This window comes from Siniperca chuatsi, linkage group LG19 (genome assembly GCF_020085105.1).
Source record: "Siniperca chuatsi isolate FFG_IHB_CAS linkage group LG19, ASM2008510v1, whole genome shotgun sequence".
In the NCBI taxonomy this organism is placed as follows: Eukaryota; Metazoa; Chordata; class Actinopteri; order Centrarchiformes; family Sinipercidae; genus Siniperca; species Siniperca chuatsi.
Genome location: NC_058060.1, coordinates 19,404,750 through 19,422,348, shown reverse-complemented (window position 1 = coordinate 19,422,348; position 17,599 = coordinate 19,404,750). Strand labels below are relative to the sequence as shown.

Sequence of the window (17,599 nt, the reverse complement as noted above, 5' to 3'; positions counted from 1 at the left end):
TGTTATTGTTTCATTGACAAGTTGTCTAGAAATGTAAAACAATTACTGAAAGTGTTTTTCATACACATTATAGTGCAAACCAGATTTGTAGTCAGTGATCAGAATAATTTCTTAATATCCCCAAAATGTATTTAAAATGCAGTAGCCAGCATGTTTAAATGCCCCCTTTCTTACACTGGTGACTGGTGTTCAAAATGGAGATGAGATCAATTTTGTAATAAAACTAAATCTCACTTTATGAGAATAATGAAGTAACATTCATGACTACTACTAAATATGCATTTCAAACAGGCTTTCAGCTCCTTTGGATATTGCTGTCTGCACAGTACCAACCATTAACCTGTCTCATTATAAAAGCAGAAATTATACAGTGGGAAGAAAATTACTGTGATGCGCTGTAATAACAAAATAGCTCTGACCAGCACTGAATTGTCATGTAGTGAGGAACAGGTCTGGGGTTCTGATAATGCTGTAATGACTGAGTTCGACCTCAGTGGACAGCGTCAAAGAACCACAATTTTCTGACTAACATCAGGCTGACTTCAAGAGAGAGAATCAAAAGGTAAAAGAGAAATTTAGGCAGCCTAGTTGATGTTCCAGAATGAGACATCCTTCGGCCTTGAATAAATAAAAATACATTTAAAAAGTCTGCCAACTTTTAGTTTCTATTTAAATTAGGTACAAATTGTTTGACATTCAGCTCTGCCAATTACATAAAATGTATTCTGAAAACAGTTCTTTGGCACCACTTGATCACCACTATTGAGGTTTGAACAAAAGAGATTTGGGCTTTCAAAGTAGCTTTGCATCTGAAAGGTTTCAAGTTGCAAAGTCAAACTAAGGTAAAGTAAACAAGCCTATGAGTCTAGAGCCAAGCTAAGAGCTCTGTCAGGCAGCTTTCTGAGCAAAATGCTTACATTAGCATTCTACAATGATAATGTTAACATGCTGGTGTTTAGCAGGTATATTTACCATGGTCAACATCTTAGTTTAGCATGTTAGCGTGCTAACATTTGCTTCTTAGCATAAAACACAAATTAATAGTTTCTTTACAATTATTAGTTTTAATTGATTTAATTTTGTCATTAGTTTTGCAGCTATTTGGTTATAACCAAAATGCTGGACAAATTAAAATTTTGACCTGATGATGGTGCTAGATGAAAAGTCAGGGGAACACCAAAGATATTAGGATTCATCCTCCGGGTACCATGAAGATCTGTACCAAATTTCATGGCAGTGCATCTAATAGATGTTGAGATATTTCCCTAAAAAATAAAAATGTCAACCTCATGGTGGCGCTTGGTGAAAATTCAGGGGATCACCTAAGTCAGTAGGATCCATCCTCTGGGGACAATGAATGGCTATTGAATGTATTCAAAGCAATCCATCCAATAGCTTTTGAGATATTTCAGTCTGGACCAAAGTGGTGGACCAACCAACCGACAGACAGCCCATCCAAAACTGTCAAGTGTTTGAAAAACAATGAAGCATGTCCTATTATGAAAAAATCTGGTTGATGATAATATAGTTCAATTTTTTTCAAGTGTGGAGATGCTGTATGCTGCACATTTCATTTTAAGCACGAATGATTAGAGAATGATTGTATTACACAGCGAAACGCCTCAGTATTATTGGAAAACCCCCTTCTCCCCCCGTATAATAATCGGATCTGTCTGTTTCGAACAGGGCTTCAATCTGTGGTTTGGCCACATTTACAGAGTCAGCACATTCTGTCTCAATACCCCATTCCACTCTAATTCCTCTGAAAAAGAAAACTTTAAATGGAAAAATATACTTTTGCCCACTCATCCTTAAAAGCCTCCTCATGCAGAATTCTAAATACATTTGTCTCTCATAACAACAGAGTCGATGCCAAAACTGTGGTGGAAAAGCAACAGAGCAACTGGAATTGTTCAGGGTTGGTTTGTTTGATGAGAGCCTGATGTGTCACCAGATAGACGACAGTTTGTTTGTGTGTGTGTGTGTGTGTGTGTGTGTGTGTGTGTGTGTGTGTGTGTGTGTGTGTGTGTGTGTGTGTGTGTGTGTGTGTGTGTGTGTGTGTGTGTGTGTGTGTGTGTGTGTGTGTGTGTGTGTGTGTGTGTGTGTGTGTGTGTGTGTGTGTGTGTGTGTGTGTGTGTGTGTGTGTGTGTGTGTGTGTGTGTGTGTGTGTGTGTGTGTGTGTGTGTGTGTGTGTGTGTGTGTGTGTGTGTGTGTGTGTGTGTGTGTGTGTGTGTGTGTGTGTGTGTGTGTGTGTGTGTGCTCAAATGTCCTCACAGGATAAAAAGATATGAAAAAATCCTCCAAACTGAGGAGGCATTTTACCGCTCTGCACTTTTAATGAGCTCATTTAACATTAGTAACTGGATTTAGGTTTAAAATAAGAATTTGGATTTGTTTTAGGCTAGCATAAAGATTACTTCAGGATTAGTTTAGGATTAAGAATTGTATATGACTACATTTATAAGGGTAAGAGTTATGGCATAAGGGTTAGGGGTTTAAGCATAGAGTTTACAACATCAGAGACCTCACAACATTTAACACTTAAAGGAAAAGTTTTACATTTTCGGAAATATGCGTATTCGCTTTCTTCCTGAGAGTTAGACAAGAAGATTGATACCACTCCTACACCTGTTTGTTGAATGAATATGAACCTGGAGCCAGGAGACGGTTAGCTTAGCTTAGCATAGAGACTGGAAAAAGGGGGAAACAGCTAGCCTGGCTGTGCAAAGGTAAAAGAAGTCCACCTACCACCACCTAATAATGCTCATTAATTAACACCTTATATCTTGTGACTTACCGGAGTCTCAGTTGGGTGATGATTACGGTGATGACAAGACTTCATGACAACATTGCTCCCAGTCAAGAAATAGTCCAGCACATAACTATGGTGGCTGACAAGGGCAAACACACTGCAACTTAAGAAAACACACGCTAATAGACAAAACACAAGCAAATTAAGAAAACATCTATACTATACAACATCATACATTACATGAGGTCCAGCTTATGGTGGATGTTTATCTTGTAACCTGGGTGGTGGACCTACAGCATAGTTAAAGGCTGACATTTGGGGCCTTAATTATCACCCAAGTAAAATTTTACACCCATGTTTAATTGTGCAGCTGAGAGGAAGAAAATGAGGGTTCCTGTTTTCTAATTTATCACTCCCTCAATGCCAAACTCCAAACTCCCACACCCTAAACCTGCAGGGTCTCCAGCCTGCCCCAAATTAAAAGAACTTCTGTAGATTTCTACATTAAAATCACCTGTGATGACAACGGAGAAATGATCGTCAGTTTCAAAGCCACTGTGCTTCAGTTGCTCACAAGCCATGACAATAAACCTACGTGCTCACCCTTTCCCTTGAAGCAAATATAAATTTCAACCTCTGACAAGGCCATATGCTTTAAGGTCGTATTCCCAAACCTGATTCTTTGCCTTTGTAAATGCTGTGCCAGCCCCTATTCTTTCAGAAAATCAAACATCAGAGACTCATAAAGCAAAACAGTTCAGAAAGGAACAGAAAAGAAAGAAAAGTATAAAGATGGACACATCTGTCAGGGAACAAAGAACATCTGCGTTGATGGAAGCAGGCGTTCCCTTTCATTGAGAAGCACTGTGTGCTGTGGCAGAGCTTCACTCGGAGGAAGTCGTTCTGAGCCATAACTCTGTCCTCGTACACAACACCAGACAAAACACAATGAAGAGCGCAGGGGCTAAGGTGACAGTGGCTTAGCGAACTGCCTGAGTGTTTTTAACAGGGTCTATAATGGACTGTGGTTGTCTTCACTGTGCATCTGTTGGACCTCATGTTTTATGGCCCCATCCTTATTGTGAAGCTTGGAGAGCAGAGGCCCTATAAGAGTCAAGGCAGACCTAACGTCTGCTTGCTTTATTGCCTTTCTATGGAAATCCAAGTTCCAGCTACAAAAGTCATAAATCAGATCTGTGGGTTTGGGGCATCAAGAAATTCATGCAGCTCTATGAATGTTGTTCCACCAGTAATGTTAGCACAGTTTTTACTGCGCAAACTGACGTGAAATGATATGTTGATTTTGTGGTTGTTTCTAGACTTTGGCAAATTACTGCCAATGGGTAATGTTAATGTTAATTATTGTAACTTAGTTCTTGCCAATGTGCACTTTTGCAACACAGATTTAACCCCTTAAACCTTCCCTTAATTTTCTACAATGTCATGTTGTGCATGGATTTATACACATTTCCCTAAACTTCAGCCTGATATACAGGACACATGGGATCTACATTGGAATTTAAAATAAAGTTTTGTGTGTTCGAATGCTTGACCACACAAAATGAGTTTGTAAAGAAAGCCTCACCAATGGACCAATTAGAGTTTCAGGGTGCTCCTCAGTGACTCACCTGGTGGAGTGCGTGCCCCATGTGCAGGGCTGAGTCCTTACCGCAGCAGCCCGGGTTCAAGTCCAGCCCAAGGCTCTTTGCTGCTCTCTCTCTCTCCCACATTTCCTGTCTCTCTTCAGATGTTCCTATCAAATAAAGAAAATTAAAAAAAAAAAAAGGAGTTTCAGGATGACTTAAAGAAAATGTTTGGGTTACACTTTACTTGGAGAGTCCGCCTACAGAGAGTTTATAGAGTACATGTAACATTTCAACAACTTATTAGTTGAGATTCAACAATTCATCTGTTTCACAAATAAAGGTTTGGTTAGGTTTAGGCACAAAAAATCATCTCAGTTAGGGCATGTTCATTGTCACATATTCTTTATTGATAATCTGTCAAACATCTACAGACAACAGCGAAACAGTTGCGATGTTAAAAATACTCTATAAACTATTTGTAGGTGGACTATAAATCATAAACTGTATGACACAGTCAGACAGTGTCTTCTCCAGACTGCACAGCAGCACACAACATTAGCCACATACTGTATTGGACCATGATTTACTGGGCACACTGGGACAGAGGTCTCAACTAATGGAATATCTGATGCCTCCATGGCCGACACTTTAATCTGTGGTGAGACCTCCAGCTTGCAACTTTACCATCAAAATCTGAGACACACTGTACAGCAAAAGGCACAGACTGTGAGTTACAGCCTTTAGACCCTCTGTGTATACTGTATACACATATTTATATCAGACGGGCTCAAGCAACAACCAGAGTCCCATTAGATTTTTACATTTTTGTATATAAATTGCTTTAGAATCTCAAACAGAATCCGAGGAAACATTTTTTAATTTTTAGTCTAGCCTGCACCAAGCAAGATGTCGAAAAAACACATGATGATAATGATGAACACCTTCAGGACTGTCATCTGCCAAAAGCACTTGTCCCATCTGCCAGGATGTCAACATTAATGCCGTTATATCTACACGCCTCCATTACTTTCCCACTGCTGTGAATAAGCAACCACAGGTGCCTCACAATAACATGATTTACTGCTTCTTATAAAACTGTCAAGTGTGTATAATAACCATCCCTTGAATGCTCTTGCATCCTTGAATGTCATGTGATTTCACTGAGCTGTGCTGGAAGCAACTGCTTAGTTGCTTTACATCATATAAGTACTCGCATGAGTATCATAAGCCCAAGATTGCAATCGCATTTATGTGCCAGAAATATAACTTGCATATCTCATTATGAGTGCAATTAAAACTTATATTGATGTTACAAACAAGATACTTCAATAGCTAAATATTAGGTTTCTTCTCCTGTCAGGCTTGTTTTTGCAGTGTAAAACTGTGAATTTCATCGGTAAATATGAGATTTCAGTATACTATTTGGCTCATGTGCAACACCATACTTAAATAAACAGCATCAGTTGTACAATACTTACAAAATGTGTACTGTAAATATAGGACAGAATGATTTGTTCCAGCCAAAAACTAAACTGTTTAATTAATCATTGAGAAATCAACAAATTCAAATACTGAATCGATCAGACAACTGAAGTTACAGTTAAGTGACCTACAGTTAATGCAACAAGAAGGTTTAATATCAGTATCCTTACCTGCTAAAAGTGCAGGTGAAATCATATCTCATGCAGAAAAATAGGCTAATGAAATACATAGACTGAACAGAGATCATGGGTAAAAATATTCATATTGCATATGATGCGAAATACATTTCTTAGAAATCAGGCCATAAAGTCCCAAAAATAAATTATCTTCAGGATTATTGTTTCTTTAGATACCTTCGAATACATTCTTCTGTAAAAGATATTTTCCAAAATTAGCTGCGGATCTTGCTGTACTGGAAGAATGAAAATTTAAATCAAACACACAAGTATTTTTGTTGAGCATACCAGTGGGGCACAGTGAGGAGCACAACCCCCATTGACTTCCAGGGCCATCCTGTGGTATAAGCATACTAAGCAACCTCCTAAAACCCACCCTTCGCTGTTTTTCTCTCTTTTTGTTTCTGGCATTCTCTCAAAGGCTGCACCCAAGTGTTTAACACTATAGCTCTGCATGCTTGCAGAGAAACTCTGTGAAAACTCAAGTAAGATCTGAACACTGTATAGGTTATATGTACTTTCTAATTTTAATGCTTAAAATATCTATCCAGAAATCTGTGACTGTGCATTTTTGTGTATAATTTTGGCATACTTAAGAAGAGGGGTCGGTGTCAAAAACATTACAACAAAAATGACCTTTTTTCATAGTGTGCCAGGTCCCTCCCAATAAGGATAATTTTGGAAAGTTTAATGAACCCATCCCAAAAACTTACTGGAGCCAAGATATTGGAATCAATGGAACGATTTGGAAAAGGTTGTTAATTATTAACAGACAAGAACAGAATAATTTGTTTCTGCAATCTTTTGCCTTATTTTGGCTCAGGCCAGTCCTGCTGGCATCACTCTGTCAAGTCATGTCATCTTATTTATTAAAACCTCCTGTTGTGTTAATATATTGACGCCGATGATGTTGTAAGCCCGTGTGCTAGCCTGTAAAACTTTTAGTTACACAAACATACACCCTGGTGGACAAAAGACAAAATTCAGTGCACAAATCCCGCTTGCAGTGCGCCGCCAGTACAACAGAGGGAATATGAGAGTATATTTACATCATTGAACGTCTGTGGTAAAATAATCGAAGAAGAAAAGGCCCCTCAGCCGAGGAAAATGGCCGACGTAGAGATGGACATCGCGTCCAGCAGAATGAATAATGGGAACGAACACGTGTAAGTCATTTAATTAAAGATAAGATGTTCGTGGGAATAAGGTGCAACCGTCTTCCTCATCCGAAATCAAAAGGGAACTGTTCTGTAAGTTAGAACGGCGGAGGTTAACAGAAGCAGGTTTACGTTGTTGCCGGGGCTAGCTAAATTACTTGTCAGCGGTTGGCTAACGTTCTTAGCCAACTAGCTAATGTTCTTTAGCTCACATAGCATTAAGTTTCGCTAAATGCATAGCATATAGAAGTGAACATCAACTGCAGTGTTGTGCATTTTCTTCCATAAAATGTACGTATCGGGCCACATATAGTCAAACGTTGCTATTTGGTAGCATGCAGCGATCATGTAACGTAAGTTAGCATGGCTAGAAGCTACATTAGGATGTAGCTTGCTAGCTCTAAGTTTGCTATGAACGGCTAGCGTATCCGAGCTAGTGGGCGAAAATCATCTTGGCGGTCGTGCTCATGGGAAGAGCGAATAAGTCAAGTTTATGTCATGACAAATATGTGTCGTTGACACGAATAGGTAGATTTCTGTCACTAAAAGTTGCGGCCATTATTCTTAACGTTACTGCTTAGTGTTTAAATTCAGCACATTACGTAACCATGGTTTATCTAATGTTAACCACTGAGCTAACTTGTACTTGTAGTGATCTAGCTTAAATGCTGCTTTCTGGGTAACGGCTTCAACTTTGTTCGACGTGCTAAAATTACTAAAAATTAGTGCAAGCAATAGATTTACTTCACAACATATTTACATAGTTAATGTCTGCCAATTAGACGACAACAGTTTATATGGTATCATAAAAAAATAAAATGTATATAAAACTTCTGCTAAAATTTTTGTTTCATTTAAAGTGGTCTTATTGAATGCTGTAAGGAACATAGTCGATTTCACCACAGCACAGAAAGTTGGGCGACAAATATTATGATACCTAAAGTCACTAGTGCCCTCGTTGCCAATGGTTACTAGTGTTGGGGGAGAGACAACAATAGAAAGCTCCTGTACAAGCTCTGTGACCTCAATGTTTATTAGGGCTACAACTAGGGATTGTAGTTATCAATGATTAGTTTCATTATTAATGAAACTAATCAATGCATTAATTAGTCTCAATTAATCAATTGTTCATGTGGTATGTAAACTGTATAATGTTGGTATAGAAACTGTATTTATTGTGGATCGATCATGTCACAGCTGATACATGATCAGCTTGATAAGATCTGAGTTAGTTTTTGATGAGTGTTTCCTACAAAATTGTCAATTAATTCTGTCTATCAACATTCTGATTAACTGACTGGTCATTTAAACACTAATATATAATATTGTGCTCAATATTTAAGATTGTTCTCTTATAAACAGGAAGCAGGATCTGGAAAGCCATGAAAGAAGTGGAAATGAGGACAGCGGAGACATGTCTGAGGAAGAAGAGGAGGAAGAGGTAGGGGTGGACAACAGCAAGGCCTAAATATCTTCAGTGGTATGATGCCATGATTCTGATCTAAACTTTCTACATTAAAATTAGTTTAAATTAACTTTAACTGAAGAAGTCTAAATTTTGTTGCTGGCAAACCATAGTGGCAATGATGCTCCATTTCTGCACCGTCAAAATCCAATAAAACTATAGTCCTCATTTATAACTCTGTTCATACAATCTGGAAGAGTACAACCACATAAAATTTGTAGAAAAAATATTATAGCTATGTTCACAACATATCTAAAAATCTAAATAATGAGATGATCTTACACTTGAATGAATTGTCAAGCTGATATGTCATCTCATCCTAGGAGGAGGCAGTGACTAATGGTGGTGAGAAGACAGAACAGGGGTCCAAACATCACAGCAGCAGCGGTAAACACAAGAGGAAAAAACACAAGCATCGTAGTAAGCACAAAAAACACAAGCATGCCTCTGATGAGGACAAGGACCGCAAACGCAAGCATCGTCACAAACACAGGAAACACAAACGCAAAGAGGGCTCCTCTCCCTCTGGTGCTGTCCTCTTTGGCTCCTCTAGCCACAGAAAAGTTGAGACCTCCCCTTCCTCTGGAAATCCAAGTCTTGACGACAGGGCCCTGTTGGAGGATTTAGAGAAACAGAGGGCCATGATCAAAGCTGAGCTGGATAGCCAGTTGATGGAGGGCAAGGTTCAGTCAGGCATGGGCTTAATTCTTCAGGGTTATAACTCTGGATCCGAAGAGGATGGAGATGCTAGGATCAGAAATGGAGAACAGCGTCAAAGGGGCAGCTCAGGTAAACCCATATCTCCCAGAGGGGGAAAGAGTGGGAAATCTAGACGGGACTCAACAGAGGGCAGTAAGTCCAGCGTCAGGCGTCGTAGTCGGAGTAAGTCTGCGGACAGGCTAGTACAGGCCAAGGAGTCTAAGCAGGACAAGGTGACCAAAACCACCAAGGACACAGGTGTTAAAGACAGAGGCCGCGGCAGAAGCAGGTCAAAAGACCGAAAGCGTTCGGACAGCACTGACAGGTCCAAGGAGAGAACCAGGAAGTCCAACTCCCCCTCCAGCTGGAGAGGAGAGCAGAAAGGCAGCCGCACTGATAAACGTACCTCTCCACCGCGGGATGACAGACCAAATCAGGAGAGAACGAGCAGACGCTCCAGATCACCTGGACGAGAACGGCCAAGTCGCTCAGATGCTGACAGGGAAAAGCGACCAGCCAAGTCCCCATCCAAGGACGCGTCATCTGGGAAAGAGAATCGCTCCCCTCATAGACGAGGGCCTCAAAGCCCCATGAGGAAACGCAGTGCTTCCCCTCGCCACAGAGATGCCCATCACCCCTCGGCTAGTGCCTCAGACAGGACATCGAAACCGAGCCACTCACCATCCAGAACAAGGTCCCCCCCCAGGAGAGGCCGCTCGCCAGACGTCAGGAGGAGGGATGCTGACAGGCAGGACTCACCACTGAGGTTGGTGAACAGAGTTGTTTTGACTTATAACTTCTCACATTAAAATAAGTTGACTGAAATGCCAAGATCAAATATTTGGCATTTCATCGTTCATTTATAAAACATAGGATTTAAAAGTGGCTTTGTGAAATGGCAAAAGTCATCAGTGAATAATGACATCAATTAAGTGTTTAATATAAAGAATTTAAGACAGAAAAATATACAGTATTTGAAAGCGTCACTGATGGTCCTTCATGGTTCTTCTGCACTGTAACAGTTTTGTTCAATTGATTGTGTAGAATGTCTATTTCAGCTTGTTCGTCCACTCCCCTGATGTTTTGTACAGGAAGCGTCCCCGGGCAGATGCAGGGCCAGGCAGAGATAGATCAAGAGAGAACAGTCCCAGATCGTCCTATCGAGGCAGGATGAGTCGCTCACCTCTAAGACGCAGGTCCCCATCTCCACGACGACGCTCCCGCTCTTCCCCCCGCAGACGGTCTCCACTGGGACACAGGTGATGGCATTTCATTCGTCTCTGTTCACACCAGAGGATATTTGTCATGTTTTTGGGAGTTTGGACATTTGTCTTGACTTAAATTCTGTGGCAGCATTTCTCTTTGGAACTTTGCTTGCATTTGGTGTGGCCCAGTAGTAACACAGTAGTATTGTGGCAAGACCTTTTTCAGGTTAAAACTTTTACAAGGTAAAAAACCATCCCTCCTTGACATCTGTGCTTTGCAGGTCTGGGGAGAGAGACAGGTATGGCAGGCCCAGGCAGTACCGACGCTCAGTGTCCCGCGATCGGGAGAGGAGAAGAAGACGCAGCAGAGATGAGGACAAGTTCAAGGGCAGCCTTTCAGAGGGCATGAAAGTTGACCAGGAATCCTCAGAGGAAGAAGTGTGAGTAAAATAAGATATTGTCCCTTCTGTTTCCCCTGCAGGTCATACGTAAGATAACCTGACACGCCAGATGGTTTGTTACACAGAATCATCTGAGAGGTCGTCCTTGGAAACTGTTTGGAAAAGGGCAGGCACTTTCAAAAAATACTTGGCAGGTGATTGGATGAACCATCTGTCTATCACGGTCTATCACAACCTAACTTCTACCAATCAGATCAACAAACCATATGACATAGTAGGAGAGCCAGTCAGGAGAAGATCGAAAACATCTTTTCCATCAAGGAAAGCCTTCAGTGCCATTCTTTCCTCTTCTTTCAATGAAGAAATAATCTACAGTTCTGATATGACTGATGCTATAGCAGCAGCTACGCTAACCTCTTTAGGAGCCGCCATTGTCGTTTTCGAACGAACAGTCGCTTCTCGCTGTCGTCACACCTAAACCATGTCCATAGATGCCAGTAGTTCTTCATAGGACGCTGATTGGTCCGAACCACTGGTTCAGCCACAAGCGCGTAACTTGAAGCCTGGCAAGATGAATTCTCGTGTGATCTCACAAATTCAGCTGCCTCGCAAGGTAATACATCAGGAGCAAATCATGGACATCTACTATACATACAGAGGTTTTGTTTTAAAATTATGTTTTACATGTGAAATTATATCAAGGCAGCATGAGCTATTTTTTAAATTTATTTAAGACGATGCAAAATTTGAAGAAAATGTAAACGGCATTTTGTGATCCAGTTTCCTCTCTGATTCTGCATTGTAAAATTCACAGTATATGCCATGCAGGGTGCTGATCATTGCAATCAACTGAAAGTTTATTTAGAAACAGTGTACCACGACTGCTAACCAGTTGACAAACATTGGATTAAGCTTGTTCATGGCAACTGCTTTTGATATCAAATTATATTCATTGCCCGGGTAAAAAAAATCTGTAGCTGATATGCTACCTCAGAATTCACTCATCTTGACCTTGATGAGAACAGGAAATTGTGCTCCATATTTCTTAAAGCCTTGTTTGTGTTTGCAGGTTAGAGGACTTTGATGGAGAGGAGGTAGATGAAGAGGCTCTCATTGAACAGCGCCGCCAGCAGCGCATGGCCATTGTCCAGGTCTGTATACACCTATACTGATCCAAACCTGCGTTTTTATTAGTTGCCGTATTAATCCAATATTTGTGAAGAAGCAGTAAGTTATGCTCTCTATATAGTGGTCTGTCTACCTGGAAACAAATAACACAACTAATGTCCATGACTTACTATGTTTGAGATATATTCTTATGGTCACACAATTCCTGCCATTGTACAGAAATACAAGGTTGGGAATGAGGACACCAACATGGTGTCAGAGCCCAGCAGCCCTCAGAGCAGCACACGCAGCCGTTCACCCTCACCTGATGATATCTTAGAGCGAGTAGCCGCAGATGTCAAGGAGTATGAACGCGAGAACCTCAACACCTTTGAGGCCAGCATCAAAGCCAAGCACAACCTCATCGCCCAGGAGAAAGACGGTAATGTCCTGGTCAAAATGATCATATCTGTTGGCATACAAGGCCAACTGAATGAACCACACCGTTAGGTGTGTGCTCCATAGTTAACTGCGAGTGTCAACATGCAATTCATTTCTCTAAAAATATTTGGAATTTTGGGACAGGATGCAAAAATTAAATACCTCTCCATGATATATACACAGGAATTGTTCAGACGTATGTGCATGTTGGCACACACCGGCCAATCATTGTCCTAAACACAGGTGGTGCTTCCTCATGATGCGGATATGGTTCCTCACATCATTATCAATCAGTGCTTTTTCCTCCATATCTGCTAGCCAGAAGTATGATCACACTAGTTGCTAAAAAGACATCAATCATGTATGGCTTGAAATCTTAGTTAAACTGGGAAGAGGAACAGGTCAAGCACAAAAGTAGCTCCATATATGTTGTCTGTGGCCGAATCGGGCTAGCTTGACCCAGGTAACTACAGAATATACGGTCTATCCTCCCTCCAGCCTCGCCCATCACTTAAAGCTTTGAAATGTAGCTGTAGAAAAGATTCTTCTGCTTCTCTTCATCACTGAAGAGCACAGAGCTTTTAGCTGTTCAGGTTCTGATCACCTCCGTGTTCACAGAAGACTATCAGGCATAGCAATCACTTTTGATTTAGATTTTTCTGTCTATTTTCATAGGAAGCAAAATGGCAATTTTTTGGTGTTCTTACAATGCAGTTACCCTGGTTCAATCACGGTCAGTTTAGCAGATGTGGAGGAAGTCCAATTTACAAAGATGAAAACTGATTGATGGCCGATTGCCTTTAAATTCATTTGAACTATAAATGTGCATTAATATTTGCACTTCCCTGCAGTTTTGAACTATTTGACTTTTTTGTGGCCTATTTCACACTGTTATGGCCAAAAAATACCGGTCTATGCAAAACTAAAATGGCATTTGGTGGCTTGATTTGTGTGAGAAATGCAGAGTTGTGTGATGCAGGGATTTTAATTTTGTTTCTTTCTGTCATGTGTTCATTCAGTTGCTGGCTTGTAATCCAAAGCCTGGGTGTCTCTGCCACCTGCAGCATATTTTGATCTCTGCAGAGTATGTGAATCAAACACGTTCCAGATATTCTGTTTTACAACATGGTGGATGACAAGAAACTCATCCTGTGTTGTTCTATTGTTTTTGTTTGTTTCAGGAGCCAACCCAAAGAAGCCGTCAGCCCCCGACATGTTTACAGAGTCAGATGACATGTTTGCTGCTGACTTTGATGTAAGTATTTTCAGTTGGGTTTTAGGAAAATTTAAATATCAAATTTTGTAGTACATCTGAGCATTACTTTTATGATTTTCCTCTGCATTTTAGTATCTATGTAATTTTCACAAGTTTTGTCTGAAGTTACAGCAAAGAATAAGATGAAAATAGCAAACACTTGAAGACTCAGCAGCTAGTGTTGAGCCACTGACCTCATTTTTGTGGTGTTTCTGCAGAGTGCCAGGATGAGAGCAGCAGGTGTAGGGAAGGACTTCAAAGAGAACCCCAACCTCAGGGACAACTGGACTGATGCTGAGGGTTACTACCGTAAGTACTGCCTCAAGACAGGTGTTATCTGGAGGCAAGCCTGTGATGTGGACTGTGTCAGTATCAGTGGAAACACTCATCAATGTTTGCTTAATGTCATGGCAACGTACCATTACGACTTAATATAAGAATTGTCTCCTGTCGAGGCTTGTTCAGTGCATTAATCACACACACATACGTCTGTTTGCTTTTTTAAGTGGAGTAGCGACCTTCCTGCCATTAACAAGTTTGTGGACTGTGTGGCTATTTAGGAGTGAATATTGGGGAGACGCTGGACAAGCGCTATGATGTGTATGGCTACACTGGCCAGGGTGTATTCAGCAATGTGATCAGAGCCAGGGACACTGCCAGGGCCGGCCAGGAGGTGGCAGTCAAGATCATCCGAAACAATGAGCTCATGTGAGTCATATCTTTTTTTTTTTCTTTTTTTATAGGAACTAAAAACATTTTTATATGATTGTCAAATATGTATATTCAAACAAGTATAGATACTATAGAAATACAATATTCTCAACAACAAAAATCATATGGATATTGAATTTGCATTGATGAACAACATGTTTTTTTTGGTCAACAGGCAAAAGACCGGTTTGAAAGAGTTAGAATTCCTCAAGAAGCTGAATGACGCAGATCCTGATGACAAGTTCCACTGCCTTCGCCTCTTCAGGCACTTTTACCACAAGCAGCATCTATGTCTGGTATTTGAGCCACTCAGGTACCGTAAAAGGAAACACTAATCCTTTCTTCTCATCATTTGAGATTTGTGCATCCACTGCTGTCTGTAGCATTTATGTGATGGCCTCACTTCCTAATTACCTGTTGTATTCTCATCCGTAGTATGAATTTGCGAGAGGTGTTGAAGAAATACGGTAAAGATGTTGGGCTCCACATCAAGGCTGTGCGTTCCTACAGTCAGCAGCTCTTCTTGGCCCTCAAGCTGCTCAAACGATGCAACATCCTCCATGCTGACATTAAGCCAGACAATATCCTGGTACGGTGTAAATACTCAATCCTCAAATCAAGTTAATTCAGGTTATAGAATGATGGCACAATCTCGTGTGTACTAATTTATTTTTTGTCCTTAAAAGGTGAATGAGTCAAAGACCATTTTGAAGCTTTGTGACTTTGGTTCTGCATCCCATGTTGCTGACAACGACATCACACCATATCTGGTCAGCAGATTCTACAGAGCTCCAGAAATCAGTAAGTCATTATTTGTATAAATCACTAATCTCACCATTAATCAATTTCAAAACTGGACATTGCTCACAATTTCTTTCTGTCGCAGTCATAGGAAAGCCTTATGACTATGGGATTGACATGTGGTCTGTTGGCTGCACTTTATATGAGCTTTACACTGGCAAAATCCTGTTTCCTGGATCTTCTAACAATCACATGATCAAACTAGCGATGGACCTCAAGGGCAAGATGCCCAACAAGGTAAAATTGCATCATACAATTTCAGTTCCTTCAGTTATTGTTTCTCTTTCCTAGATGAAGTGAGACGTGTTGCTGTTCCATGCAGTATTCAAGATGTTATGGCTGATGCAATATCCTGGTTTTCTTTCCTCAGATGATCCGTAAAGGCTTGTTCAAAGACCAGCACTTCGATCAGAATTTGAACTTCCTGTACATTGAAGTAGATAAAGTGACAGAAAGGGTAACGTGTTCCTTCTTACTTCTTCTGTACCTTTTCACCTGATGAAAATATCGTACAATTTTTGATAACTATAAAATGTTATTTTATTGGCTGTTCAGATCTTATAGTATTTGATGCATACTGAAAAAGTGCAGTAGTTGTAATCATTATTGATTCATTTTAACATCTGTCATTTCTCTGTTTCTCTGCCCCATCAGGAGAAGGTGACGGTGATGAGCACCATCAACCCCACCAAAGACCTGCTGACAGACATGATAGGAGGCCAGCGACTGCCTGAGGACCAGAGGAAGAAGGTGATGCAGCTGAAGGACCTGCTGGATAGCACCCTGATGCTGGACCCAGCCAAACGCATCAGTATCAACCAGGCTCTGCAGCACCCCTTTATCCAGGAGAAGATCTGACACCCTGAATGCCACACACTCCCAGAGCAGACAGAGAACCAACCACTAAACCAGCTCTGACAGGAACTCTGCAGTGAAGCAGCCAACCCACAGACTTCTATTCAGAATGTCATGGATTTTTGTTCTTCCTCAACTTTATTTTGTTTATGGATACATAATTGTGTTTTATTGTAAATAGATCATTAAATGGTAGCCATTCTTGAAGACAAGGATTTTGCGATTTATCATTGTAAACTTCCCCTCATACCCAGCAATGCAGTTATGGACTTTTTTTTTATTTAACTGGCATTGGAGTGACAGATATTTTAAAGAAAAATATAAATCCTGTAAATACTGTATGTCTATTGCATTAACAATCTCAAGCAGCAGACAGTTGAGTTTTGTTGTAGTTGCAGATATCTAAACACATTTCTTTTTTTTAAAACCACAATTCTCATTGTGGGCCGATGCATGCTTTTGAATGTGCACCCTTTGTGCTCTAGATTTCTGTGGTGCAGGCCTGTGTAAATGCTCTGTATGTGCATCAGTGTCCCACATGTGACAGCAACCCCTAACCAAGTCTTCAGGCCTTGAGGTCTGAATCGAAGGAATAGATGCATATTATGTACTCCAATAATTTTTTTTTTTAAATTTTCAAAGCAAGTAGTCATTGTTTTCTGTTGCTGGACATTTCCATGTTGTTGTTTGTTTTTAACCTTCCTCCTCCAGCACTCTGGCTAGGTCCTGGCTCTTAAGGCTCTCACATTCAAGTGCCTCCTGTATGAGCCTAGTGTGTTTAAAACACCAAACAATGCTGGCCTATTGAAGCCACACCTGTGACCCTCCTCTCCCATTGTTGTATATAGTCCACAGTTACTGTCATTTCATTTGTGATTTATTAGTTTTTTTCCCTGTTAAGTGGTAAAATACAATATTGTGATTTCAATAAAGAATAGTTGTGGAAACGCTGCTGAAAGAGCACCTTCAGTATAAGACAACCTTTTAGTAATAAAATGTTTCCTATTGTATACCAAATCCCCTTTCTTCATTTTATCCCCAACATGTTGGCATGGTGAATGACATGATGTCCTGTGCATCCTGTTTATCAATAGCTCGATTCATATAAAATTGTTAAGTGTTAGATAGGAAGCTGTACACAGTCGTGGAACATGTGTACAGATTTCTCAATTGAATGTTAGCTGTCCAATAAGGGCTTTTTTTTTTATCTTGTACCCCATTAAGTGCAGTCTGAAGATGGCAAGAGAGGGAAAGGGAATATTGCTGCAGCCTCAGCATCTAAAGTAAAAACAGTCTATCTTGTATCCAGTTAGAACAATTTACAGCTCATGCTCCCTCTCTGCAGTGGAAAGTCTAACTGCACCCTTCATTTCCGTCACATGATTGCATTTGTGTTAAGCTTCTAAGAAGCATAATGGGAGACTCGCTTAGAATAGATTCCCATTTTTTCTCCATCTGGAAAGTTAGGGAATGATGCAAGAGCACACTGATGGGCTGTCAGCCTTA

The 17,599-nt window shown here is 40.5% G+C and overlaps 1 protein-coding gene across 3 annotated transcripts; it reads left to right on the top strand.

The window, feature by feature from the left end:
- Positions 1–7,010: 7,010 nt before the first annotated feature.
- Positions 7,011–17,103, top strand: prpf4bb (pre-mRNA processing factor 4Bb). 3 transcript variants are annotated; one of them, XM_044175948.1, is made up of 16 exons: positions 7,011–7,162; positions 8,516–8,594; positions 8,942–10,083; positions 10,409–10,576; positions 10,804–10,962; positions 11,993–12,074; positions 12,271–12,472; positions 13,653–13,726; positions 13,945–14,035; positions 14,287–14,434; positions 14,613–14,750; positions 14,873–15,026; positions 15,124–15,238; positions 15,324–15,475; positions 15,609–15,695; positions 15,893–17,103. In XM_044175948.1, exons 1-16 carry the CDS (start codon positions 7,104–7,106, stop codon positions 16,094–16,096), a joined length of 3,054 nt encoding a protein of 1,017 aa, XP_044031883.1. In that variant the 5' UTR covers positions 7,011–7,103; the 3' UTR covers positions 16,097–17,103. The 3 variants fall into 3 exon arrangements, with proteins under 3 accessions (XP_044031883.1, XP_044031885.1, XP_044031884.1); XM_044175950.1 differs by lacking the exon at positions 7,011–7,162 and adding an exon at positions 7,226–7,246; XM_044175949.1 differs by lacking the exon at positions 7,011–7,162 and adding an exon at positions 7,299–7,444.
- The last annotated feature ends 496 nt before the right edge of the window (positions 17,104–17,599 follow it).

What these genes read in the sequence shown, in the direction of transcription:
- prpf4bb (XM_044175948.1), top strand. Translation starts at nt 7,104, where the DNA reads ATGGCCGACGTAGAGATGGACATCGCGTCCAGCAGAATGAATAATGGG. An exon ending in AGCGCATGGCCATTGTCCAG is followed by an intron (nt 12,075 to 12,270) that starts GTCTGTATACAC and finishes GCCATTGTACAG; the next exon opens with AAATACAAGGTTGGGAATGA. An exon ending in TGATGCTGAGGGTTACTACC is followed by an intron (nt 14,036 to 14,286) that starts GTAAGTACTGCC and finishes GTGGCTATTTAG; the next exon opens with GAGTGAATATTGGGGAGACG.